Consider the following 25,252-nt stretch of genomic DNA (forward strand, 5'->3'; position numbering starts at 1 on the left):
CTGTCACAGGCTTACATTCAGACTAGTCCAAAGCAGTGGTGTAATGTAACTAAGTACATTTACTCGAGTACTTTGCTTCAGTACAAATTTGAGTCACTTGTACTTTAATTGAGTCTTTTCTTTTCATGCCACTTTCTACTTCTACTCCGCTACATTTCAGAGAGAAATATTGTACTTTTTACCTCACTACATTCATCTGACAGCTTCAGTTACTTTACACATTAGGATTTAAGCGCACAAAACACATGTAGTTTATGAAATACAGTGTTTTATTATAAATTAAACTACCTAACAATATAACGGCCTACAAGTGCAGCTGAAATGATTACCCGATTAAACACTTAGTTGATTAACACAACTTTTTGGATCTAAAAATGTGAGGATTTCTCTCCATTGAGTACTTTTTAACACTTTAAGTACATTTTCCCAATGACACTTATATAGTTTTACTCAAGTACCATTATCAATGCAGGACTTTTACTTTTAACAGAGTATAGTAAAGGATTGGAATACTTCTTCCACCACTGGTCCAAAGTCTGAATCGTTGGCAGGAGGGGCAACGTCGCGGTTCTGAGTCACGAACAGACCTTCATCCTTTCGGTCCTTGTCCTCCTCTCTCTGCACCTCCTCTTCTTCTGTGAGTAAGATGAGTGGAGTCGGAATATAACTGTACGATGAGACGAGCGGAAGGACTTTCTGAAAAAAAAAACCAACTGACGTGGTTTGGAAAAGGGCGAGTAGGAAGACGAGGCTTTGCGCTCCATCTTGGCATCTTCTTCAGCAATTTCTCTGCCTCCGTTCCTGCAGCCTTTGTCATCTCCTCCTCCTCTGCCTCATATAAGCCCGTACTTAAACAAGAAGGAGGAAGAGGAGGAGGAGGACGATTTGCTTCAAGCCATCCCTTTGTTTTCATCCCTCCTCCGTCTCCCACTCCTCTGCTCTGAGATCAGACGAGCTGGAGCAGGATGTCCTGGAAGGTGTCCAGGCCCCGGCAGGAGTTCCTCAGGGGGCCGTCCGAGCCCAGCTGGGCAGCCAAGAGGAACAGCTTCCTGCTCTCGGTCACGGGCCCCAGAGACAAGGCTTCATGCAGCTCGGACACGCTCACAGCGTCGGGCTTATCCTGTGAAGAGGGTCAAACCAGTTAAACGCAGTTGAATAAGAATTGTCTCCTTTGTTCAAAATACAATATACATAGGCCCAGTGTTATAGTTCTCAAGACCGATTTTTGAAGGTCTGTGTCTCGGAATCAAAGCGCATTTTTACTCGGCCTCGGATAAAGAGGACTCAAGATTTTATTTCAAGACCAACTGCAGGGATTTCACAAAATTGCCTGTGCATTGTTTGATTTATGCCTATGTGTTACAACTTGCAAATGCAACCAATAACTTATATCTAATTTGACAGTTGTTACCGTAAACCCCCCTCTCCCTGCCCCCTTTACACGCACTCCCAAGAAAGTGAATGCGGGAGACAGGAGAAGAAGCTCTGGCTGTCTAACACAAATCTGGTCTTGGTCTTGACTTGGTCTCGCCCTGCCTTGGTCTAGGTCTTGACTTGGTCCCAACCCCTCAGTCTTGGTCTTGTCTCGGTCTCAACCCCTCAAAGTCTCGGTCTTGTCTCGATACACTCTGATTATGGTGATGACTTGGTCTCAGTTTAGGTGGTCTTGACTACTACAGTGCATAGGCCTACATACTGTTGTATGCTATTTCTTATAATTATATATATTATAATTTTATTTTATTTATAGTGTCAAATCATAACGGAAATTCTCTAAGGACAGTGTTGTAGTACTCGAGATCGGTCTTGATCTCGGGACCACTTTTTGAAGGTCTCGGCCTCATCTTGTAATCGACCGCATTTCTACTCGGTCTTGTCTCGCTCTCAGATAAAGAGGACTCAGGATTTCATTTCAAGACCGGCCAAGACCACGACTGCCTTTTAATTATTTTATCAAGGCATTTTTCATGATACACTTATGGCAATGAAATAGATTAATGAAGAAGAACCACAGAAAACAACTTCTTTCTTCTTTGTGGATCTTTCAGATCAATTTGAGGAGTGCCAATGGTTTAGCCTGACGTCATACTCAGATTCTAGTCAGAATATGAGTCTAATACCGCTCCATTGGGCTGTGATTATGGGGCATGTTTCAACCGAACCAGGAAAGACAATTTGCTCCACAACGGATCAAGTTCAGACCTAACTTCCAGACCTCAAATGTTGTGGGCGGGGCTAAGTTCAGCTGGCATCCAGCCCTACTTATGGTTGGCATTTTCCACATTTTATCGTGGCATGCATTGTGGGACTCACACTGGTCTGGTCTTGGTCTTGGTCTTGTATCTGTCTCAACCCTTGTCTCGGTCTCGATACAGTCGGGTCATGGTGATGACTTGGTCTCGGTTTAGGTGGTCTTGACTACAACACTGTCTAAGGATACTTTACAGATAGAGTAGATCTAGACCACACTCTATAATTTACAGAGACCCAACAATTCCCCCAAGAGCAATTGCACACAGGGAAGGGACTAACCTCACCACTTGTTGCTGTATGCACTTTAATGTGAAGCACACAGACTTGTCCTCTAATGTCAATAAAATCAATCAATCAATAAAAGAAATTGCCTTGGCCCGCCTTTTATGAAGAATTATAAGCAATAGTTCATGACCATGACTGACTGAAGTGAGCTTTTGCTTTTAAGTTTCGTTGTTTAACAGCAATACCGTAAATTGCTAACATTAGCTATGGTCTTATGGCGTATGACAGGTAATTGTTGATTTTGTTTAGTAACTATTGCTTGGACTATGCAGTTTATTTTTATTATTATTTCAATGGTTAGTTGTTGGCACTTGACCCTAAACACATTCATAGCAACAAAAACGACAAGTGGGGGATACAGTTAGAAAAAATGTTTAATGATAATAAAGAGGCGTGGTTTACTTTATAGACTGTATTTGACCTATAGACCTATTTGTGTTATGACATCGTCTAGGTCACATAACAGCGATATATACTATATATATATATACTAGGGCTGGGACTCGATTAAAAAAAAAAATCTAATTAATTACAGGCTTTGTAATTAATTAATCGAAATTGATCGCATTTTAATTCCATAAATATTTGACCTGAGAACAGTGAGAAGTAATTTTTTTCACATGGATTTTTAGTATACCATTGAATAATGACTGAATACATAAGCTTAAGCAACACAATATTGTTTATTTTTGTTCAACCAAGTCCAGCAGACCAGTGCAATTTTTGCCATTAAGTGTAGCAATAGCATTTTTAGAAATATAGTACATTTCAGAAATTCAGGTAGCCTATAGGTAGGTAGACCTTCTGTAAACTATGTTTTTTTAAGTAAAACACAATACTTTCAAGTACATTCAGACTTAGTTACCCTGGTCCTTAAACCAGTCATCTGGTGGAGTGTAGGTTGGGTGTGGGTCCTTGTACTCGGAGTCGGGCTAGCTGCTAAATGATACTTGAGGCTCGATGTGCTGCGGTGATATGCCAATTCCTTGTTGCATAGCATGCACACAACCATGCTCTAATCGACGCTTCCATCCGTTCGTTTTTTATAACAAAATTTCCCATCCACGGGGCCAACCAAAAATTCCATTTGAATGAAAGAGACAATTATAATGTTAATCACAATCATTTCAATTCATTGTACAGCAACATTTTGAATTGTTACAGCTCTACTTTCAAGCCTACAAGGGGTGAGTGCTAGATGTTCATATTCCAAATCCAGCTTGATTTTACCTTTTCATTTTATCCCCAAGTCCCAAAATATCTGTACAATAGCAGTACAAACTGGTTTTGGTTGACATAACAAACAAATGTATTCCACCTCAAAATGCTGACTTGACTTCCTGAAAATTATATTACTATTAACTTCCATCTTACTTCACAATGTGTCATTCCAAATAGCTAGATGCCATAATTTCAAACGTTAGTTGCCTCAGTTCTGATTAAAACGTGTGTGTGTGAAGACAGTGAATGTAACGCCACCCTCCTACGCAAACCATTCAGCCCAGGCTAGAGTCTAGAGATGTCCGCCTCGTTTTCTTCGCACCGCCCCATCTTTTCCAAACCACGGGTTCTGCTGGAAACATCCTTTTGTACTGTTCAAAAACGTAGCGAACGCCGAAGCAGAGAACAAAGCAGTGGTGGGTGAGAGCCTGTATCACTGTCAAAGAGCTCAGCCTACGGAGGACATTATTCCTTTTACTTCACCTGCGTCATCAGGGTTTTTCCTTGCTCAGAATGGGCCTTTTGGGGGGGTGGGGGGGGGGGTCCGCGTACAGTAAAGACATGATCGGTCCACATACGGTAAAGGCAATGAGTCTGTGTTACCTTATTTGACAGAAATCTATGCATTTACCTGTTGTTTCTGACACAGCCTGACTCTGGAGATAAAACTGAGATCAGTGCTCACATTCAAGTTTATGTTCTGCTTGTTCAAAGTTTTAATTTAAAATTTTGACCCAGAAAAACAAAAAGTTGCATGGTCGACAGGAAGACAACACAATAGGGCTGCCACCTCTTAGTCGATTAGTCGACTAATCGGTCGTTTTGGTCATAGTCGACTAAGATTTCTTTAGTCGATTAGTAATTTTTTATGCTTATTCGTGCTTAATTACTAATTTCCAAGAAACTTCTGAGCACATTTATGGTAAACACAAGATTTAAAGTGGTGCTTTTGCAGGATTAATTGTGGAGAAACTCAGTTTTACAGATGGTTAATTAACTACATTTATATTGTGCTTTTCTAGTCTTAACCACCTCTCAAAGCGCACAGCTCTGTCAATTAAATCAACTAATCGATTAGTCGACAAAATTGTATAAGTGTTAGTCGACTAAAAATTTCTTTAGTCGAGGACAGCCCTACAACACAAGGGTTAAAAGGGCATACGTGTCTCTTTCATTTCTGTAGTAAGTATTCGGTTTGATGGAGAAAAGAGGGTGTTATGTCACACCTGTAGTGGTTTAAAATGTCTCTTGCTTTAGACGTTGTTGATGTTTTCACGTAATACTGCAGAAGCTCATGGGCTGCACCTGCTCTGTACAGAACTTTTGGGCATTCAGCTGAACTCAGATGACTTCACGATAAGTGCGATGAGTTTCCGCTCAGATTCCTCCGTTTATGTTTGGCCAATATTGCGAGTAGCGCTCAGCACCGAGAGGGTGAAAGCTGCAGCGCTCTCGACAGAAGATGTGACAAATATTCCTGCTTCCCTTGGAGGGTCATGTATAATTCCACAAGTGCTGCGCACGGAAGAAATATGAGCGGAGGAGGAAATGTGGAAATGTTTATTTCACGAGCCTGATGGATGATCACTGCTGGATAAATGAAAAGGGAACAACGTGTACCTCTCCACCTGTTCCACTTACAACACATCTGTTTCCCTTTTTTGTGCACTTTTACTTGAACATTTTGACCTCATGTGACATCAATTTTTTTTTCTTACTTAGACTTCTGTATCATCTTAACTGCTTCCACGTCCATTTTCACCAATCTTGTGCTCCATTTCATTCATTTTTAAATGAATGCTGTATCATTTGAGATTTTTAAAAATATATCTGTACCGTTACAGGCAGCCATTGGTTTCCATTAATTTCCGTATGGGTATAAAAAAAATTATTTTGGAAAACTCTTAAAAGTTTGATCCATCACTGTGAACATCAAGTCTGCGACGAGACGAGTTGAAACTTGCAACTATTTCCATGCGGCGGTCCGCAGCGTTCTGAAACCTGCCAGTTAACATCAATGTGACGAGATAAGACGGTGTTTTATCTCCATAGCAGCGACTCTCTGGACTGCAGAAAAAGAGGCCGCTCAGTGCTCAGGACTTCTTGAAAACACGGCTGGCAGCTTCAAAAAAAGACGCCAAGTGTGAACATAGCCTTAAGGTGTAGAATTAGGAAATCAATGGCTGCCTAGAATGGTACAGTAGGAGAAGTTTACCCAAAAAGCTAAAACCAACAGCCAGGTTTGCAAAACTGTTAGCTGTGAAATCTAAAAAGTGATGTAAATGACTTTACCTGCTTGTTTCCCAGGACAACCACGGGCAGCTGGGGCTCCACCCTCAGCAGGCGGTGCAGCTCCGCCTTGGCCAATGGGAGCCGGCTCCTGTCCGAGGAGTCCACCACGTACACCAGAACGTGAGTCTTTCTCACGTAGTCCGACCAGTAGCGTCGCAGGTCCTCCCCGCCGCCGACTGCAGCAGAGAAAACCTTAATGTATCATAAAATATAGACTTTCTGTCTTTTGGCTCTACCCATTGAGGTTTAACTCAACCAGAAGTCTCGATTCTACGATTCACGATACACACGTTTACAAATGTGACAATTTGTAAAATATAGTCATCTACTTAATTAATTAAATAATATTAATTAATTAATTAAAATACAACCCAGACTTGTCTCCATATACTGTATACTTCCAATTTTGAGATCATAACTCTAATAACATATACATCTGACGTGCATCTTGTTACATTTGCGTGTGCAGTTTTGAGACCTTTTTTAAAGTCTCCGGGCCCTATCTCGCACCCGCTACAGCGCGGCACAAAGCCCAACGCAAGTGTCTTTGCTATTTTAAGACCGTCCAGCGCCCACGTCGTTTAAATAGCAAATGCACCTGGGCCCATCTGTGAGCCCATGGGTGTGCTGGTCTTACAGGGAGGTGTGTTCAGGTGCATTCTTGGCGTATTGCTATCTTGAGGCAGCGGAAAGTGATTGCACCATTGACCAACAAAAACCTGGTCTGAGGTCAATAATACAGCATTTCATTGTTATTTTAGCCTAGGCTCGTGCACAGCTATGCTTGTTACACACACAGGGAAGTGCAGCAGCACACAAACATGCAAAAGATGACAAATAATAATATTGCTAATCCGCCATCATAATAGCAATGCTCCAAGACCCAAACGCTTTTAAAGGTAATGGGAGATGATCTCTGATTGGTTTACTGCATGTTACGCCCAAAACACACCTATGAATTAATGAGGAAACTAAGTACAACCCTTCTGAACCATGCGCCTGATGCAAGGACCCTTTTTTCCGCCGTTAAACTAGTAAAAGTGGATTCGTACACGCCCTAAATGCACCTCGCCAGGCGCTTCATGCTGTGCTCTTAGAAGGGGTGGGAATCACCAGAGGCCTCACAATACGATATCATCACGATACTTATGTCACGATACAATATTATTGCAATTTTAAAGATATTGCAATATTCCGCGATATATTTTTTATATTTTTTCCAACTTCAAATTTCTCCCAATTTCAAAATATGTCCCCAAAAGGAAACTTTGTCAAAATCTGTTTTATCTAAAAAGATACATTTCTGTTTGTTCATCTCACTTCAATTTTGTTGCTGCAAAATGGGATTGTCAAGCAGACAGACTGACCAACACATATATAATAATAGATCTATACTTGGCATCTGTGTATCGATACAGTATTGCCACGGAAAATATTGCAATACTATGCTGTATCGATTTTTTCCCCACCCCTAGCACTTAGATTGCTAAAATAGGGCCCTCACTCTCAAATGCATGATGTGTTTAGGTGCTGGTAAAAAGTCCAGTTTTAAAGGGCATAAACTGTGTCGTGGCAATTTTGTAATCCCGCTCAAACAATGAGGATCGTTTCCCGTTTCTAAAATGTGAGGATTTTTCAGCATTGAGTACTTTTACTTTGAATACTTTAAGTGCATTTTCTTGATGATACTTACATACTTTTACTTAAGTAACATTTTCAATGCAGGACTTTTACTTGGTGTGGTTAAGTATTTTTTCTTAAGTAAAGGATCTGTATTCTTCTTCCACCACTGCCAAAACATCAGCTGTAGAAGTGTGAACTATCAGAATCAGAGATAAACAGGTAAACTGTAATGTTCTTTTATTGGCCCTTACGAAAGATACTGTCGCGGCAAAGTCGGCTAAAAGAAAAAGCTCTGAGAGATCGCCTTGCCGGAGGGCATTTCAGCGTAGCAGAAGTTTCCTGTCGGTATCCTTTAGTGTTAGAGTAAAATACTTGACAGTTGAATAAATAAATGGACAGCTTTGACAGCAGTCTTCAAACCAATTTGGTCACAGATTAATTCCAGATATGCAGCAGAGCAAATGGAATCACTAATCCAGTTTTCACTGAGGGATGAAATAAGCAGAGACGGCACTTGGCCATTATTTATATCCTCGTTTCCCTGCTGAGGAAATTGATTAATTTTTTTCCATCTTGTTGCCTCCAGACATGATATGTCAACAAATCTCTAAGCAAAAACATAACCATGCAGCCCTTTTTTTTTCCTTTCTTAAGGACTTCCATTTTATATCCTTTTTTTTCAGTTTTTTCTTGCCTTCTTAGAACTTTTCCTTTTTTTGTTTGTTTGTGTCCTTTTTGTACACAAAAAGGAGGACTAATAACAGTATTGAGGTGAGTGTGATTCAGCCATTGGCATAATTGGAAGGTGGGATGGGAGTGGGGGGGGTGTGTGTTACAATCTAAACTGGCCAGTGTAACCCACCCCAAAAACCTATTATAATTTCCTTTACATAAAAAAAAAGACATTTGCAGCAAAAAATACAACATGAATGCAGAAAATGAAATGTTTGATATTCTCAAAATTAAAATTTTGCTCAGAAGTGGAGATCTCAACGCGCCAAGCATGCATTTGAAAATCTCACCGCACGCAACCGCCGATCAGCACAGCTCAGCACAGCACAGCACAGCTCGGCACAGCTCAGCACAGCACAGCACAGCACAGCTCAGCTCAGCTCAGCGAGAATTCCTTAGTGTTGGACTCAATGGAGAATGTTGCTAGGGAACTGGCTAGTGATGTACCTTTAGCTGATGTGCCGGGGCAGCAATAAATACCTGTTTACCTGCTACGGTACAGAGGGAGGATCTGATGTTTTCTACAGTAGTCAGAGGGAGCTCTGCAGGACTCGTCCTGCTGCTCTACAGGCCACCTCATTAGGTACACACCCACATGTACACACACACACACACACTGAGTCACACGTCAATGAATGAGTCATGTGGAATGCGTGTTTATATTGAACTGAAGTTTGAGTCCTGAGGGCAAAACTACCTCGGCAATGTTTTCAATGGTGTGGCGGCACTTTTGGAGTAGTGTAGAGGGTTGTTTAACACCAGGCACCAGGGATCAGGACTGCACCATATGAGGAACATAACTAATTGTGCTTATTTTTGACTGATATGGCGATTGCGATATGATTCACGATATTGGAGGGAATGATCATTTTTATATTATTATTCTCAATTTCATTGAAAAACAATTATTATAGAAAATTAATTATATATATATATATATATATATATATATATAATTAATTTTCTATTATATATATATATATATATATATATATATATATACAACAAAGATAGTTTTCTTTAGTCTGTAGGAAAGGATTTGTAGGCCGGGACGTCTCTGCAGCACCACAATACTTCATTTGGAATGGGTCAACACATATTTTGCCTTAAAAAAATATTGCTTTTTTTTTGCCTTTGATTTGAATTTTGCACTATAGTCCATATTGCAATTTCAATAAAATTGAGACTAATTGTGCAGCCCTACTATGGATGTAATGAATCGGATTACTACCGGTTGAGATAAATTGCGATGCAATTCTTTAAAGGCCTAGGGCGTAATCTACTTTAGATTTCACTTAAAGTTACTGTCACTACGTGTTCTTGTAGTTTATTTATTTGAAGAGACTTTATTTCTATTTATTTAGTTATTTTGATGTGGGATTTGTTTTAAAAATCTAATTATTTTTATTTAATTTGTTATTTAAGATAATATACAATTTCAGTTGCACTTCTGATATTAGGATAAGAGGATCTGTTGTAATATTTTTCAGTCATTTGTCTGCAGCTCATTCTGTTAACCTAAAATTGTGAATAGTGTGTTGAGTGTATCCATACATCCCTACCAGGTACTGCAGCCAAAGTCCAACTAAATTTAACTTTGCCCCCCAAATATGTTGAATCCCTAGATATGCGTCCAATGGCATTCCGGTCTGATGTCTGCTTCCACATTGATTTATTTCCCTCCTTTTCTGCTGCCTCAAGATAGCAATACGCCGAGAATGCTCCTGAATGGGGGCGACCTCTAGCTCACCCAGTAAGAGCGTGCGCCCCATGTAGGTTGAGGCCGTTGCAGTGGCCCGGGTTCGAATCCGACCCGTGGCCCTTTGCTGCGTGTCATCCCCGGTCTCTCTCCCACCTTTCCTGTTTATCCACTGTCACTCTGAAATATCTTTTTAAATATTATTTTTGGGGCATTTTTAGGCCTTTATTGACAGGACAGCTGAAGAAATGAAAGATGAGACCGAGAGGTTTGTATAAAATATTAGAACTTCTTCCTGTTTTTTTCTCAGTTCCCTTTAGCACAAACCCAAATGTTAGCAGCTCAAAGTCTAAAACTCCTCTAACTGATCTGGGGCCTCATTTATAAACGTGGCATACACACAAAAGAAGGCGTAAGCCGCTCTTCTACGCAATAATTGGGATTTCTACAGGGAAACCGGCGTAGGACGTGCGTGCCCACAGTTTTATGAATCCAAATATTTCTGTGTGTACTCACGTCCTATGTTGCGTCTGTACGCCTCTTCCGACTGACGCAAATTTGCTGCACAGTTTTCTAAGGCCGCTGATCTGCATCTTTTCAGAGTCAAAAGGCTTTTAGCTGAATTTCTCCACTGTACTTCATAAGGAGAACCCGGCACTCCCTGTGCTCCCTGTGCTCCCCATGTGTGTAAGTGTGCGCTAAGCTGACAACATGCCTCTGCATCAACGTCAGCCAGGCAAAGACTCTGACATTTACTGCACCGGGGCCACTGAAGTTAGTCTGAGTGAGGTTGGCGGTGACATGTGTTCTTCTTACTTTCCGAGATGAGAAACGGATTCTGGGCGCCCAGCGATCTCTGTGTTCACATCATGAATAAATCAGCCGCTGAACGTGACACATTCCCTCCAAACACATCCACAGAAATTCATTCTGAGGCCGACTGCAGCTGAGCATCTCGCACTCTCACATGTTATTTTTAGTGCAGAGCGGGTGGCTTTCAGTGGAATGCTGATAAACAGGATTTATTTGAATTTGTATGGAATGTTTGTATGCCTCTCCTTTTTTTTTGGTTTACGTTCATGACGGAATACCTTTAAAGAACAGCTGAAGAACAACACATACCAGCAATATTTCACACCTGAACAGCCCTAAATGTTTGCATGTTAAAGAGATAGTTGGATATTTTGAAATGTGGCTCTATGAAGTACTTATCCACAGTCAAGATGGCCAGTCTGGAGAAGCAGGCAGGAGAAACGAAACGGAAGCTAAGCAATGTACTGACTAACTAACCCTTTAGAGCTGCAACGATTAATCGATTAATCGTCAAATTCTGATAATCGATTAATCGGTTTTAGTCATTTTCTAATGAGAAAAAAAGTAAAAATTGTCTTGTATTCCAGCTTCCTAAATGTGAATATGTTCTAGTTTCTTCACTCGTCTGTGACTATAGTCTCACATTGCAAGACCTTCCTGCACAGCGCTGCGGAGGAGGGTCTGGCTGGAGAAAAACGTGCTCTGGTTTGTTGCCATTTCTTTAAACCAATCACAATCGTCTTGGTCGTCACTAAGCCCCGGACACAATGACGGTGCCTCTGCAAAACAGCCTCAGGAAGGAACTTGTTTTGGTGGAACATGTGTACGTTCAAAAATAGTTTTAGTCATGCAACATATATTTATATATATATATATATATACCGGCGGACGCCGCTCCTTGCGACCCTGCATTTGCGCGGCACTCAGACGATCAGTTCAACAATACCTCACAAAAGATTCTACGTCATGCGGTTCATTAGCTGTGAAAGGGGGCGTGGCCAAAGCATAGGGGGCGGGTGAAACCATCACCAATTAAAAAGGAACTCTTTGCTGAGTTCAATGATACCTCACACAAGGGTATACATTAAAGGTTTATACATTAAAGATTTTATGAAAGGGGGCGGGGCTTAAGCATAGGGGGCGGGTCAAACCATGACCAATTAAAACGAAGTCTCTGCTGAGTTCAATGACACGAGACTCTAACCTTAAACGGTTCAAATGTTAAACGGTTCAAATGTTATGAAAGGGGGCGTGGCCTGAGTAAGTGGGCGTGGTCATATTATAGGGGGCGGCTCAGTATCATATGTAGACCACACATTTTAAGTTTCATGTAAATCGGATGATGTTTGTCATATAAGGCGCATTTCCTGTTGCCAGCGGGGGGCGCTATGACCAAAAGTCAATTTTGGCCTGTAGGTGTCCTCAGGCCTGGACCCTTGTCCATCGTGAGAAATTTCGGGCAGATACGACAACGTACACTCAAGTTACAACAACTTCTTTGTTCATCACTAAACACTCAAAATGGCCGCCACGCCACGCCCACACCGACGAAAAGTTTTTCTTTTAATAACTTTTCATCGTTAAGGTGTTGGGATGGTACAGACCAAGTTTGTAGTCCATCGGATGAAATCTCTAGGAGGAGTTCGTTAAAGTATAGCACCTTGACTTTTAGGTCTACTTCCTGTTGCTACTAGGGGGCGCTATGACTTTAAGTAAATATCGGCCTTTATTTGTCCTCAGGGTTGGACTCTTATTAATCCTGAAAAGTTTTGAGGTAATCGGACAACGTACACTCGAGTTACTCCCACTTCCTGTTTCGGCGGCGAAACGCACAAAAGGGCCGCCCCGCCACGGCCACGCCCTATGACGAAAAGTTTTTCTTTTAACAACTTTTCATCTTTAACGTCTTAAGATGGCACAGACCGAGTTTGAAGTTGATCGTATGAAATCTCTAGGAGGAGTTCGTTAAAGTACGACATGTGGAAATGGCCAAAATCACACTAATTTCGAACTTTCAGTTCAAAATGGCGGACTTCCTGTTGGGTTTAGGGTATGGCTCTAATGAAGTTTATTGTACATCTTAACATGTTACATACGTCTACCACGTTTCGTGAGTCTACCTTAAACCCACTGCAGGGGCTCAATTTTCGTAACTTTCTAGGGGGCGCTAGTGAGCCATTTTCGTGCGCCTATTCCCGAAACCCTTAAAATACGTAAATTTTCACCAGACTTGATGCGACCGCCAAATTTGGTGAGTTTTCGAATATGTTAAGCCCCTCAAAAAGCCAATTCATTTGATGGGAAAATAAAAATAATAATAGAAAGAAAGAAACAGTTCCTTCGCCGCTGTCGGCGCTCGGGCCCTAAATATGTTTATACTTGTATTGTTATATTCTGGTGCTTGCTTCTCTTAGCCCTCTTGTATTTAGAGATTGTGTGACGTGCACCTACAGCACGAAAACAAATTCCTTGTATGTGTAAAAAAAAACGTACTTGGCAATAAAGCTTATTCTGATTCTGATTCTGAAGAAAGTGGAAATTGACAGCCATCCAGGGGAATTTCAAGCAGGGCAATCCCAGGAAATGAAACGTCATTGATATAGACTACTGTGACAGTAATCTGAATATCTTTGAGTAGTGGGCAAAACAAGACATTTGAGGATGTCATCTTGGGCTTTTGGGTCACTGATCCACATTTTTCACCATTTTCCGACGTTTTATACACCAAACAACTAATCGATTAAAAGAGGAGTATGGAGTTCTTTGACACAGTGCGAGTTTAATGAAACAAATGGCCAATTGTACTGAACAGATAAGAAAAAAAGTTTCCCAAATCTCAACGTCATGCTTTTTGAGTAAACACAAATGCCTTCTAGAGTTCACACAGAGCCTGTTTTCAGCTCCAGAAGAAGAACTAATCTCCATTTAAACTAACACGCCCAAAACAAAATATCTCATCAACATTCTCGTATACTGGGCATGCGCGTGGCAGGGTAAACAGAAGGCAGCATGTATAGAGCTCAACAGTGACTGCCCGCTTTTTTAACAACTCTGGTAACAGAAGTGTTTTTCCCGATTCAATTGTTTCATTGACGTTTCATAAAAATTACCTATATAAAGAGTTTTAAGTCTGGAACCGAGCCAACCAGCTACGAGATGAATTGTGAGCATAAAACATTTGATTCGCCGCAAATGAAAAAGTTATGAAAACGGCAAAATAATGTACGAGACCGCGCAGAGAAACTATCATAGACTTGAATTGGCAGAAGCTCGCTCTAGCCGTTCGTGGTTTCGCAGGTACGGTGAACGTTTCTATGGTAACAGCAAGTAGGACCAATCGGAGACGTCGCTGTTACGCTTAGGATTGTGTGTAGTGTAGTTTTTCTCCATACGATCGCGGACAAAACGTGGATTCCATACAGACTTCTAGCTTCTACAAGAGCTAAAACTTTCGTTTCACAACCACGTAGCTCGTGGTCAGTCTGCCTCGGATGGTTTAGACATTATGGCTGATATTCTAAATCAATGGGATTTTTACTTCTGAAACCACACTGTTGAGCTCTATACCCTAGACGTCATGACCCAATCGGGGAGCGAAACATTGGCGTCAGTGTAGTTTTTGCCAAAGGTCTCCGTTTGCGGCCGTTGAGACTGAAACACAACCCCAGAGATTCCAAACCAAAACGGGTCAGAAGTGTTTTCAAGCGTGTTCACATTTCTCCGGTTCGGAGGCACTGAAACGCCACAGCAATGTGAATGCGAGGTGTAAACGTAGCAAAAGATATTTGTTTTTAAACCAAAATGTAGCCTTACTCTCCAGGAAGTCGAGCTGGCAGGCGGGGGCGTTGAGGCTCATGAAGTTGAAGCCGCGTGTAGGCCGGCAGCGGCCTCTCTTAGCCGCCGACTCCCCAGGAGTCAAACCCTGCAACATGCTGCTCTTCCCGGCCCCGTCCAGACCGAGGACCAGGACCTGACGCGTCCCACGCTCCTCCTCCTCCTGCAGGCAGAGCACAGACACAATCACAGTCCAGAAATGTTCCCAAATGTAGACTGGAGGCAAAAAACTAAATGAGTTAGCACGAGAGGGTATGGAAGAATTGCATATTTTATAGAATTACACATTAGGCGCACATTCGGCATATTAAACCACAGCTGAATCTGAAAACAGAGGTATCGATACAGTACACGTTGTCTGAAATCAACAGGTGGTTTCATACAACGTGATACACCCCCTGATTTACATATATGAGTACCGAATTCAATCATTTTTAGGCAGCGACCGAAATCGCCTCTAAAGTAATGAGTATCAAAAAATGCCTCATCATTCAATACCTAATTTCAATACCTGAGGAGTAAATCTCATCAGCGTCAGGGAGCCAATAAGGACGCAGCATGCTTCTACCAAGATCTAATAATGTCTGTGATTGGCTGGCTAACGTTACACGTCGTAGAGACACACAGGAAAAACTCTACGTTACACAGTAGAGGGGCTCACGTAGTAGGAGCTGAAAAATAAACAGGATTTGTGCTGTTGTAATTTATTTTTGTTCAAATGGATTTTATAAAATTGGTATCAAAAAAAGTATTCTTCAGGAACCGGTATCGAAGTCATGGTATTGGTATTAGTATTGAAAAGTTTTGCCCTATTCGCGTAATTTTGGCTTCCGGTTAGGGATGTAACGATGCATCGAGAATCGGTAATTAAAAATGTATTGCTATGCAATTTTTAAACTGCGTAGAGTGTAATCAACATTTGATTTCACTTGTTTGACTTCAGACGTCAATATTCTTAAATATTAAAAAGAATTGAATAATTAGATTTTTAAACAAATCCCACATAAAGATAACTAAATAATAAATAGAAAGAAATCTCTTCAAATTAAAATAATTAAGAACACATAGTGTTATTTAGATTTATGTGTCAAGATATCCAAGCTTATTCTGAGGGAATGCTTTTGAAAATAAACTCCTCTTTAAGGCTCAAGCGTGATATATTTTTAATAAGAAAGCTAAAACATCCCAGCTCTAAAAGGGCTGATATGAATTGCTAATTAACCTCCACAGAAGCGCAGCTGCACATCAGCACACGGCATGAATAAGGACTAACCTTTGTTGGATTTAAAAAGAGGAGATGACTGACATGTGTGGGGTCTCAGAGGGATTGTGGTGTCTCAGGTGCAAAGAGAGCATGGAGGTTTGAATCCGGCTGCTAACCTTTACAGCCACTTGTGTTTTTGACAGGTACAGGCGAGTAGAGAAAGAGTTCTTTGAAATCTGATCTAAAGATGTAGTAACAAAAAGCAGGGTCATCATAATACTGGTCTCCAATGTCTTTTATTTAAAGTAGAACATCACGACTTTTACCTCTAGAGGTTTGCAGACACTGATTCATATTCTTGAACATTAGAACATTATAATTTCTTTTGTATAAACCAGGTCAAATTCCCAACTGTCTAATGCATTCTGTTTGATTCAGAGTGATGATCTGCAGAAGTGCCTATCATTAGGGCTGGGTTAAAATAATCGATTCTCAAAGTTTTATTAGGGACATCCGGCAGAACTTCCGGCTTCACCTGAACAATCCCGGAAATTAAAGGTCATTGATATAGACTCACATAACAACTACCTTGTCATTGTGTCAGAAGTAGGGGTGGGGGAATGAATCGATACAGCATAGTATCGTGGTATTTTCCGTGGCAATACTTGTATTTTTATCCAGTTGTGTTTTTCTTTTCGTTTTTAACATAATGTTGATTGTTCGAGATAAATAAAAAAAAATCAAATCAAAAATTGTATCCATACGCGGACGCCAAGTATCAATCTTTCGTTCTATAAACTGCACATTAGAATTTAACTTAGCTTACTTAACTTAACTTTAAGATGGAAAATTGAAGTGAGATGAACCAACAGAGAAATGTGTCTTTTTAGATAAAACACATGTTGACAAAGTTTTCCTTTTGGGACATAATTTGAAGTTGGCAAAAAAGTAACAAATTGCAATAAATCGCAGAATATCACAATTGGTTTAAAATTGCAAGAATACCGTATCATGAGATAAGCATCGTGATAATATCATATCATGAGATAAGCATCGTGATATTGTATTGTGACTGTTATGGGAGCGGCTGGGTTTGTTTGTTTTCCTTGTCCTGTGTGTCTGTCCATGTGCTGGCGTGGCTGAAAGTAGGTCAAGGGGCGTGGCCGGGCGATCCACCTATCTGCACAGCTGCTGGCTATCCTGCAATCTCCTTCTGCTCAGCTGTTGCTGATCATCTCATCACGGCTGCAGTATTTAGACCTGGTTGGAACCTGTCTTCGGCGCCAGATCGTACAGCTACCTAAGTGGTAACTTGGCCCCAAGTGAATCGTGCTCTCAAGTTTCTTGCCTCTTGTTTTTTCGTGCTCCGCTTACTTATGTTTGTTTTTTGTCTTCTCATCCAGACCTACACCACTCGAACCTGTGCCTACGACTACTGTGCCGCTAGCCTTTAGCTCCTCAAACGTTTCATCACCTCGTTTGGATCCCTGTGAGAGTGGTTTTTGGATATGTCTGTGTGTGGTACTCCGTGTTCTGGGTCGTAGCCATAGCCATAACAGTGACATAAGTATTGTGATATCGTATCGTGACATAAGCATTGCAATAATATCGTACCATGGGGATAAGTATCGTGATAATATCATATTGTGAGATAAGTATCGTGATATTGTAAGTATCATGATAATATCGTATCTTGGGATAAGTATCGTGATAATATTGTAAGTATTGTGATAATATCATGTTTTTAGATAAGTATCGTGATATTGTTTCATGACGTAAGTACCGCGATAAAATTGTATCGTGAGATAAATAGCGTGAGAAGTATTGTGATAATATTTTATCACAACATAAGTATCGTAATAATATTGTAAGTATCCATCCATCCATCCATCCATCCATCCGCTTATCCGGTGTCGGGTCGCGGGGGGAGCAGCTCCAGCAGGGGACCCCAAACTTCCCTTTCCCGAGCAACATTAACCAGCTCCGACTGGGGGATCCCGAGGCGTTCCCAGGCCAGGTTGGAGATATAATCCCTCCACCTAGTCCTGGGTCTTCCCCGAGGCCTCCTCCCAGCTGGACGTGCCTGGAACACCTCCCTAGGGAGGCGCCCAGGGGCATCCTTACCAGATGCCCGAACCACCTCAACTGGCTCCTTCGACGCAAAGGAGCAGCGGCTCTACTCCCGAGCTCCTCACGGATGAGTGAGCTTCTCACCCTATCTCTAAGGGAGACGCCAGCCACCCTCCTGAGGAAACCCATTTCAGCCGCTTGTACCCTGGATCTCGTTCTTTCGGTCATGACCCAGCCTTCATGACCATAGGTGAGGGTAGGAACGAAAACTGACCCGGTAGATCGAGAGCTTTGCCTTCTGGCTAAGCTCTCTTTTCGTCTACGGTGCGATAGATTGAATGCAATACCGCACCCGCTGCGCATTCTCTCCGACCAATCTCCCGCTCCATTGTCCCTCACTCGCGAACACAACCCCAAGGTACTTGAACTCCTTCACTTGGGGTAAGGACTCATTCCCTACCTGGAGAAGGCATTCCATCGGTTTCCTGCTGAGAACCATGGCCTCAGATTTAGAGGTGCTGATCCTCATCCCAACCGCTTCACACTCGGTTGCGAACCCGATCCAGTGAGTGCTGAAGGTCGCAGGCCGATGATGCCATCAGGACCACATCATCTGCAAAGAGCAGCGATGAGATCCCCAGCCCACCAAACTGCAACCCCTCCCCACCCCGACTACGCCTCGATATCCTGTCCATAAATACTACAAACAGGATTGGTGACAAAGCGCAGCCCTGGCGGAGGCCAACCCTCACCTGAAACGAGTCCGACTTACTACCGAGAACCCGGACACAGCTCTCGCTTTGGTTGTACAGAGATTGGATGGCCCTGAGAAGAGACCCCCTCACCCCATACTCCCGCAGCACCTCCCACAGTATCTCCCGGGGACCCGGTCATACGCCTTCTCCAAATCCACAAAACACATGTAGACCCGGTTGGGCATACTCCCAGGCTCCCTCCAGGATCCTTGCGAGAGTGAAGAGCTGGTCCGTTGTTCCACGACCAGGACGGAATCCGCATTGTTCCTCCTCAACCCGAGGTTCGACTATTGGCGAACCCTCCTTTCCAGCACCTTGGAGTAGACTTTACCAGGGAGGCTGAGAAGTGTGATACCCCTATAATTGGCACACACCCTCTGGTCCCCCTTTTTAAAAAGGGGAACCACCACCCCAGTCTGCCACTCCTTTGGCACCGTCCCAGACTTCCACGCAATGTTGAAAAGGCGTGTCAACCAGGACAGCCCCTCCCACCCAGAGCCTTGAGCATTTCTGGACGGATCTCATCAATCCCGGGGCTTTGCCACTGTGTAGTTGTTTGACTACATCAGTGACTTCCGCCTGGGAAATCGGCGACAATCCCCCATTATCCTCCAGCTCTGCCTCTAACATAGAGGGCGTATTAGTCGGATTCAGGAGTTCCTCAAAGTGCTCCTTCCACCGCCCTATTACCTCCTCAGTTGAGGTCAACAGTGTCCCATCCTTACTGTACACAGCTTGGATGGTTCCCCGCCCCTCCTGAGGTGGCGAACAGTTTTCCAGAAGCACTTTGGTGCCGACCGAAAGTCCTTCTCCATGTCTTCTCCAAACTTCTCCCACACCCGCTGCTTTGCCTCTTTCACGGCAGAGGCTGCAGCCCTTCGGGCCCTTCGGTACCCTGCAACTGCCTCCGGAGTCCTCCGGGATAACATATCCCGGAAAGACTCCTTCTTCAGTCGGACGGCTTCCCTGACCACCGTTGTCCACCACGGTGTTCGTGGGTTACCGCCCCTTGAGGCACCTAAGACCCTAAGACCACAGCTCCTCGCTGCAGCTTCAGCAATGGAAACTTTGAACATTGTCCACTCGGGTTCAATGCCCCCAGCCTCCACAGGGATGCACGAAAAAAGTATAAGTAAGTATCGTGATATTGTATTTTGAGATAAGTATCGTGATAATATTGTATCGTGAGAAGTATTGTGATAATATTTTATCACGACATAAGTATCGTGATAATATTGTATCGTGTGATAAGTATCTCGATAATATCGTATCATGGGATAAGTATTGTGATAATATATTGCGAGATAAGTATCGTGATAATATCGTATCGCAGGAAAAGTATTGTGATAATATATCGTGGGATAAGTATCGTGATAATAGTGTAAGTATCGTGATAATATTGTACTGTGAGATAAGTATCATGATAATATCATTTCTTGACATAAGTATTGTGATAATATCGTACCGTGGGGCCTCTGGAGATTCCTATCAAAAGGAGGCCAGAGGAAGAATTTCAATATTCTGTTGACGTGTTTCTGTCTGTAATCCCTGACTGGTGTTGCTGGGTAAACATCAGATAAACATGGTTGCTTTGTCAGAGCTGTAGCTCGCCTCCATGTATTTCTAGCTGCAGTCTGTTCAAACTGACAGCATTGAGCAGCTCTGCAGCCGGTAAATCTGCTACAGGAGACGTTTAGGAAGGCATTTTACTGAACAAAACAATACAGTCATTTTTTTTGTAAATCTCTAGGGTTACAACCAATGATTATTTTCATTGTGGATTAATCTGTTAATTTCTTTCTTCGATTATTGACTAGTTGTTTGGTCTAGAAAATGCCCATGTCAGAAAATGTCTTGTTTTGTCCACAACTCTTTATCATAAAAAATGACTCAAACCAATTATCAAAATAGATGGCGATTAATTTAATAGTTGACAACCAATCGATTCATCTTTGCAGCTCTACAAGTCTCTGACATTTCTTTGGTTAATAAATTGATCAAATCAAGCCAGCTCACTGTCCATGTTTCTCCTGCTCCCTTTTGTCAGATTAAATACTGTACTTCAGACTTCTGTCTTTTTAGATTTTAACCTCAGTTCTGCCGGTTCAGTCATTTCTCATAAAAAGACAGTGATACTGTATTGATTTCTATTGTTTTTCCGCTCCACAGGGAGGAAAAAAGCTCAGCTCAGCTGCAGATCTGCTGACAGGGATTTCACGTCTTGCTCAAGGACACTCCAGCAAAGCAGACACTTGGTTAACACAGAGAGGAGAGATGGAACTTTGATAGGAAAAAAATCTAAGATTTTTCTGCCAGGTATTGGGGATTCGATTTGCGATTTATTTTTAGAGCTGCATATGCGCATTCTACGATCACGTTAAATAAAGTAATAAAACACAAATGTAAAATCCACTGAAAATAGGACATTTCTTTCAACAATCTGTGATATGTAACATGATTCCAGCATTTATCTATATCTGTAAATATAGTAATAAAAAGAATAAAAAACATAAAATCAAATGTTAAATCAAACATTCAAGAATTCACATGCGATTAATAACGTTATTGAAATACTACATTACCTAACTTGCATAATATTTTTAACATCAAAGCATGTAAACCTATTCTAGTAGACCCTAAGAGTACAAATTTGACAATGAAAAGGTAAGATAATAGGGGCTCTTTAACAGTGAGACGAGATGATGGATATCAAGCTCATGATGTGAATAGCTTAGCACAGCATAAAGACTTGGGCGAGGAGGAAACAGCTAGCCAGTCCAAAGTTCAAAAATACACCTAGTAACACCTATAAAACTCACTGATTAACCCGTTCTATCTTGTTTGTTTAATCTGTGCACAGAAACACGAAATACTCAATCTGAAGTTTTAGGGAGAGTTACTTTAAAGGTCCCATGGTATGACAATTTCACTTTATGAAGTTTTTTAACATTAATATGAGTTCCCCCAACCTGTCTATGGTCCCCCAGTGGCTAGAAATGGTGATAGGTGTAAACCGAGCCCTGGGTATCCTGCTCTGCCTTTGAGAAAATGAAAGCTCAGATGGGCCGATCTGGAATCTTCCCCTTATGAGGTCATAAGGAGCAAGGTTACCTCCCCTTTCTCTGCTTTGCCCGCCCAGAGAATTTGGCCAACCCATGAGAGAGAGAGAGACATCATGGCTTTCAAATGAGCAAAGTGGCAGTTGGTCAAGGCCACTATATAGTGCAGAGTGCCACATGTGGTTTGTGAGCACAGGTTTGGGGTTTTGGTTGCTGTGCAGGCACGATGGTGCTAAACCAAGAGACTTCACCCTGCATATGGGCAGTGTTGTGCCTGAACGCATTCACTGAACGATAATTCATGAACTCGTTCATATTTTGGGCGAACGTGAACTGAACGTACCGTATTACTGTCTGATGAACGTCACTGTGAACTCCTTCATTCTGGGGTCTGTGAACCGCACGCTCTCTCAGTTTAACTTCGTCCAATAGGGTTCCAGATTTCTATAGAGCCTTCCAGGCCAAAACCACGGCTAAAACACACCGTAAACAGGCCTTAGTATGTAGCAGAAAAAACACCCAATCTGGCAACAGCAGCCACCAGTGTCTCACCGCCACATGGGTCATCACAACACAAAGCAGCGTGGAGGCGTCGTATGATCATTTAAACGAGTTTTATGACGAGGTCGGTGAGGATGCGAAAAATCTGACATTTCTGTGCAAACTTTGCCCGCCGGCTTTCAAAAAGAAAATCCGCACTTCAGTCCCATCCACAGCAAACCTGAAACGGCACATTGAACTGATTGGATATGAAGATGAAATCTGACGCATAGTTTCAGTGATAAAACTGATAAAATATGGGCTGTGGCCATAATGTAGAAAAATAATAGCTCGCAGCAACATATGGAAAAAAAGAACTATGAACTAGTTCATTTTTGGAACTGTGAACTTAGTTCAAAATGTTGAAGTATGAACTATGAACTGAACTAGTTCATTTTAAAATTTGTGAACTGAACTCTGAACTAGTTCATGTACAAAGTGAACTTTCCCAACATTGCATATGGGCGCCCGCTCTACTGTACCAGGTGAGCTACCCAGGCGCCCAAAAGATTATATATTTCAGCTGTACTGTAGCTGCTCCCGAGCTCTCAACGTGAAGCCAAATTATTCAGAGTGGTGCAAGTATCTGCAGAAATAACAAAAACTGAACTAATAATCTAAAGAGACTCAGGCATTGAAGGTACATCCGGACAGCTATTCTCTGGCATGGGGCTGCTGGTACAGTTTATCCAGCAGCTCAATCTGTTTCCACTCTTTCAGAGATTATTTGTTGCTGTGTAAATGAGCATGTGCCGCCCTCCCACCTGCTTAAACTCCCCAAGGTCAAAAACACGCTGTTAGTCAACTCCCCCCTGCTTTCCCAAGCCGACGCCGCGATTACGTTGCATCTTGTCTTGGTACAATTTGGCTCCCGGGACAAATACATTTACAGCCCCCCTCTCTCCCCTGTGCAGCGAGCTTCTGGCAGACACTGACAACATTATGCTCTGGAGAAAGACGGAGCCAGATAACGCAGGCTCAGCTTATTACCGGCTGCTGCAGGTTGAATCTAAGAAACAACATTAGACACATGCAAAAGGGATTTGATTAAGAGATTCAGACTGGAGCTGAATTGCTCCACTGAAGAGTCATTCATTCATTCGTTCATTCATTCATTCCTGTCTGCTTCTGTGTCTGTAACACACTACAGTTATATTAGCCTCAACTTCATGATGTGGAACTGGAATACACATCTGGACGTTTTTTCCTAATTTTCATCAATTCCTATTCTTCTTGTCCAACATCATCAGCCTGCTCACGTCTTCACCCTCATCCTACGCATTAAAGGGACAGTTCTGGTGTTTTGGTGTGGGATTGCATGAGCTACTTCTCCACAGTGAGTGTGTTAGTTACAGTAGATGGCGATCGGCATGCCCCCGGTTTGGAAAAGCCGGCAGGAGGACACGAAACGGACGCCAAGCTGTGGACCGTAGACTGTAAATAATAAAAAAAAAAAAAAGATGGCCAAAGTGTCTGCTGAATTAGTTTGGGTCATTTTAGGCCTTTATTTCTGTAGGACAGCTTAGATTTGAAGGGGGAGAGAGAGAGGGGGACGGGGGGGGAAATGACATGCAGCAGAAGGGCTGCTTGAACCTAGTTTGGGTCATTTTCTATATGTGGGCCTTTATTTACCAGGTGAGCTAACCGGGCGCCCTAAAGACATGCTGTTATCTCATTGGTTGGGCTTTTCGAAAGGTCAGCAGCAACTAGCTTAAAAGTTTACATAATTTGAACTCTGAGCGCAGCGCACAGCGGCAAATCCGAGCGGCGCGCAACGCCAGGGGTGACGAAGCGCGTAGTTGGGCGCTACCGCTCTCCCCATATTGAACGACGAGGCATTTTTCGATTCTCAACACTTTAGAGTCAATTCGGTCGGTGCCTATAAAGTACTGAATTCGGTACCCAGCCTTTTCTGCATGCAAATGTCTTTATTCATGTAAATATTATTATTTACATTATTACATTATTATTAGTTAATTAATCTGCTGTATTGTTCCAAACTTTCTGCAGATTCAAAACATTACACGTGTTTCGGAATGTTTTTTTATTTTTATAGGAATTATGAGCATCTTAACTTATATTTGCTTGCCACAGCATTTAAGCTCTTAGACTTCATTCATTTCCCCACTGGGGATCAATAAACAGTATCAATTATTATAAATTATATATTATTATTATTATGCCTACATCTGTTTGACCAGTGTAACCATCTTCATCATCATCATCATCACACCATTGACACGTCAGTGAATTATGAGCAGCATCTTCTTTTCTATTCCATCATCATCATGATCATCATTCTCACCCTTCACATGTGATTGTTTTTAAATGTTACCATCATCAACATCCTCTTCTTCATCATTCCATTTCCATCATCATCACCACCACCACCACCACCACCACCATCATCATCATCATTATCATCATCATTATGAATTATATTCATCAGAAATCTGCAGTGCTTTCTTCATTCATTCAGCCCGCCTGTCAGGTGTAAGACCAGTCTCTTTACCGCCAAGTTAACTAGTTGAATAAACAATGAAATACCATAAAGAGTGTTAAAGATATTGGGAACAGTGTGTGTCACCTCTTTGATCGTGCAGTATTCCGCCTGCGGGGACCATATCCGCCTCTTGTAGAAGAAGTTGAGGGCGATGAAGAGAGCCGAGCCCAGGGCAGCCACGGCGGCGGTCAGGGCGAAGGAGATGTGCCGGAGGAGAACCATATGTGAAGCGGACAAGCTGGAAGGTGTGTGTGTTGAGACTGACCGACTGTTGCCGCTTCCTTCTCCTCCTTCTACTCGCTCTGCTGCCGCTGAACGCTCGAGCCTACATGTGACCGAGCTCGCTCCGCTTGTTTTTGTTTCGAGACG

General features: G+C 42.2%; 1 protein-coding gene across 1 annotated transcript; it reads right to left on the reverse strand.

Annotated features, from left to right (window-relative positions):
• Positions 1 to 361: 361 nt before the first annotated feature.
• Positions 362 to 25,252, reverse strand: arl10 (ADP-ribosylation factor-like 10). The gene is made up of 4 exons (XM_028596166.1): positions 24,968 to 25,252; positions 14,732 to 14,915; positions 6,052 to 6,227; positions 362 to 1,120 (listed from the first exon to the last, which is right to left on the reverse strand). Exons 1-4 carry the CDS (start codon positions 25,103 to 25,105, stop codon positions 947 to 949), a joined length of 672 nt encoding a protein of 223 aa, XP_028451967.1. The 5' UTR covers positions 25,106 to 25,252; the 3' UTR covers positions 362 to 946.

This window comes from Perca flavescens, chromosome 13, assembly GCF_004354835.1.
Source record: "Perca flavescens isolate YP-PL-M2 chromosome 13, PFLA_1.0, whole genome shotgun sequence".
NCBI lineage: Eukaryota > Metazoa > Chordata > Actinopteri > Perciformes > Percidae > Perca > Perca flavescens.

Coding starts and splice junctions, on each gene's coding strand:
- arl10 (XM_028596166.1), bottom strand. CDS start 25,105: ATGGTTCTCCTCCGGCACATCTCCTTCGCCCTGACCGCCGCCGTGGCT. Junction 14,916..24,967: donor AATACTGCACGATCAAAGAG/GTGACACACACT, acceptor CTCTGCCTGCAG/GAGGAGGAGGAGCGTGGGAC. Junction 6,228..14,731: donor CCAGCTCGACTTCCTGGAGA/GTAAGGCTACAT, acceptor TCTCTGCTGCAG/TCGGCGGCGGGGAGGACCTG.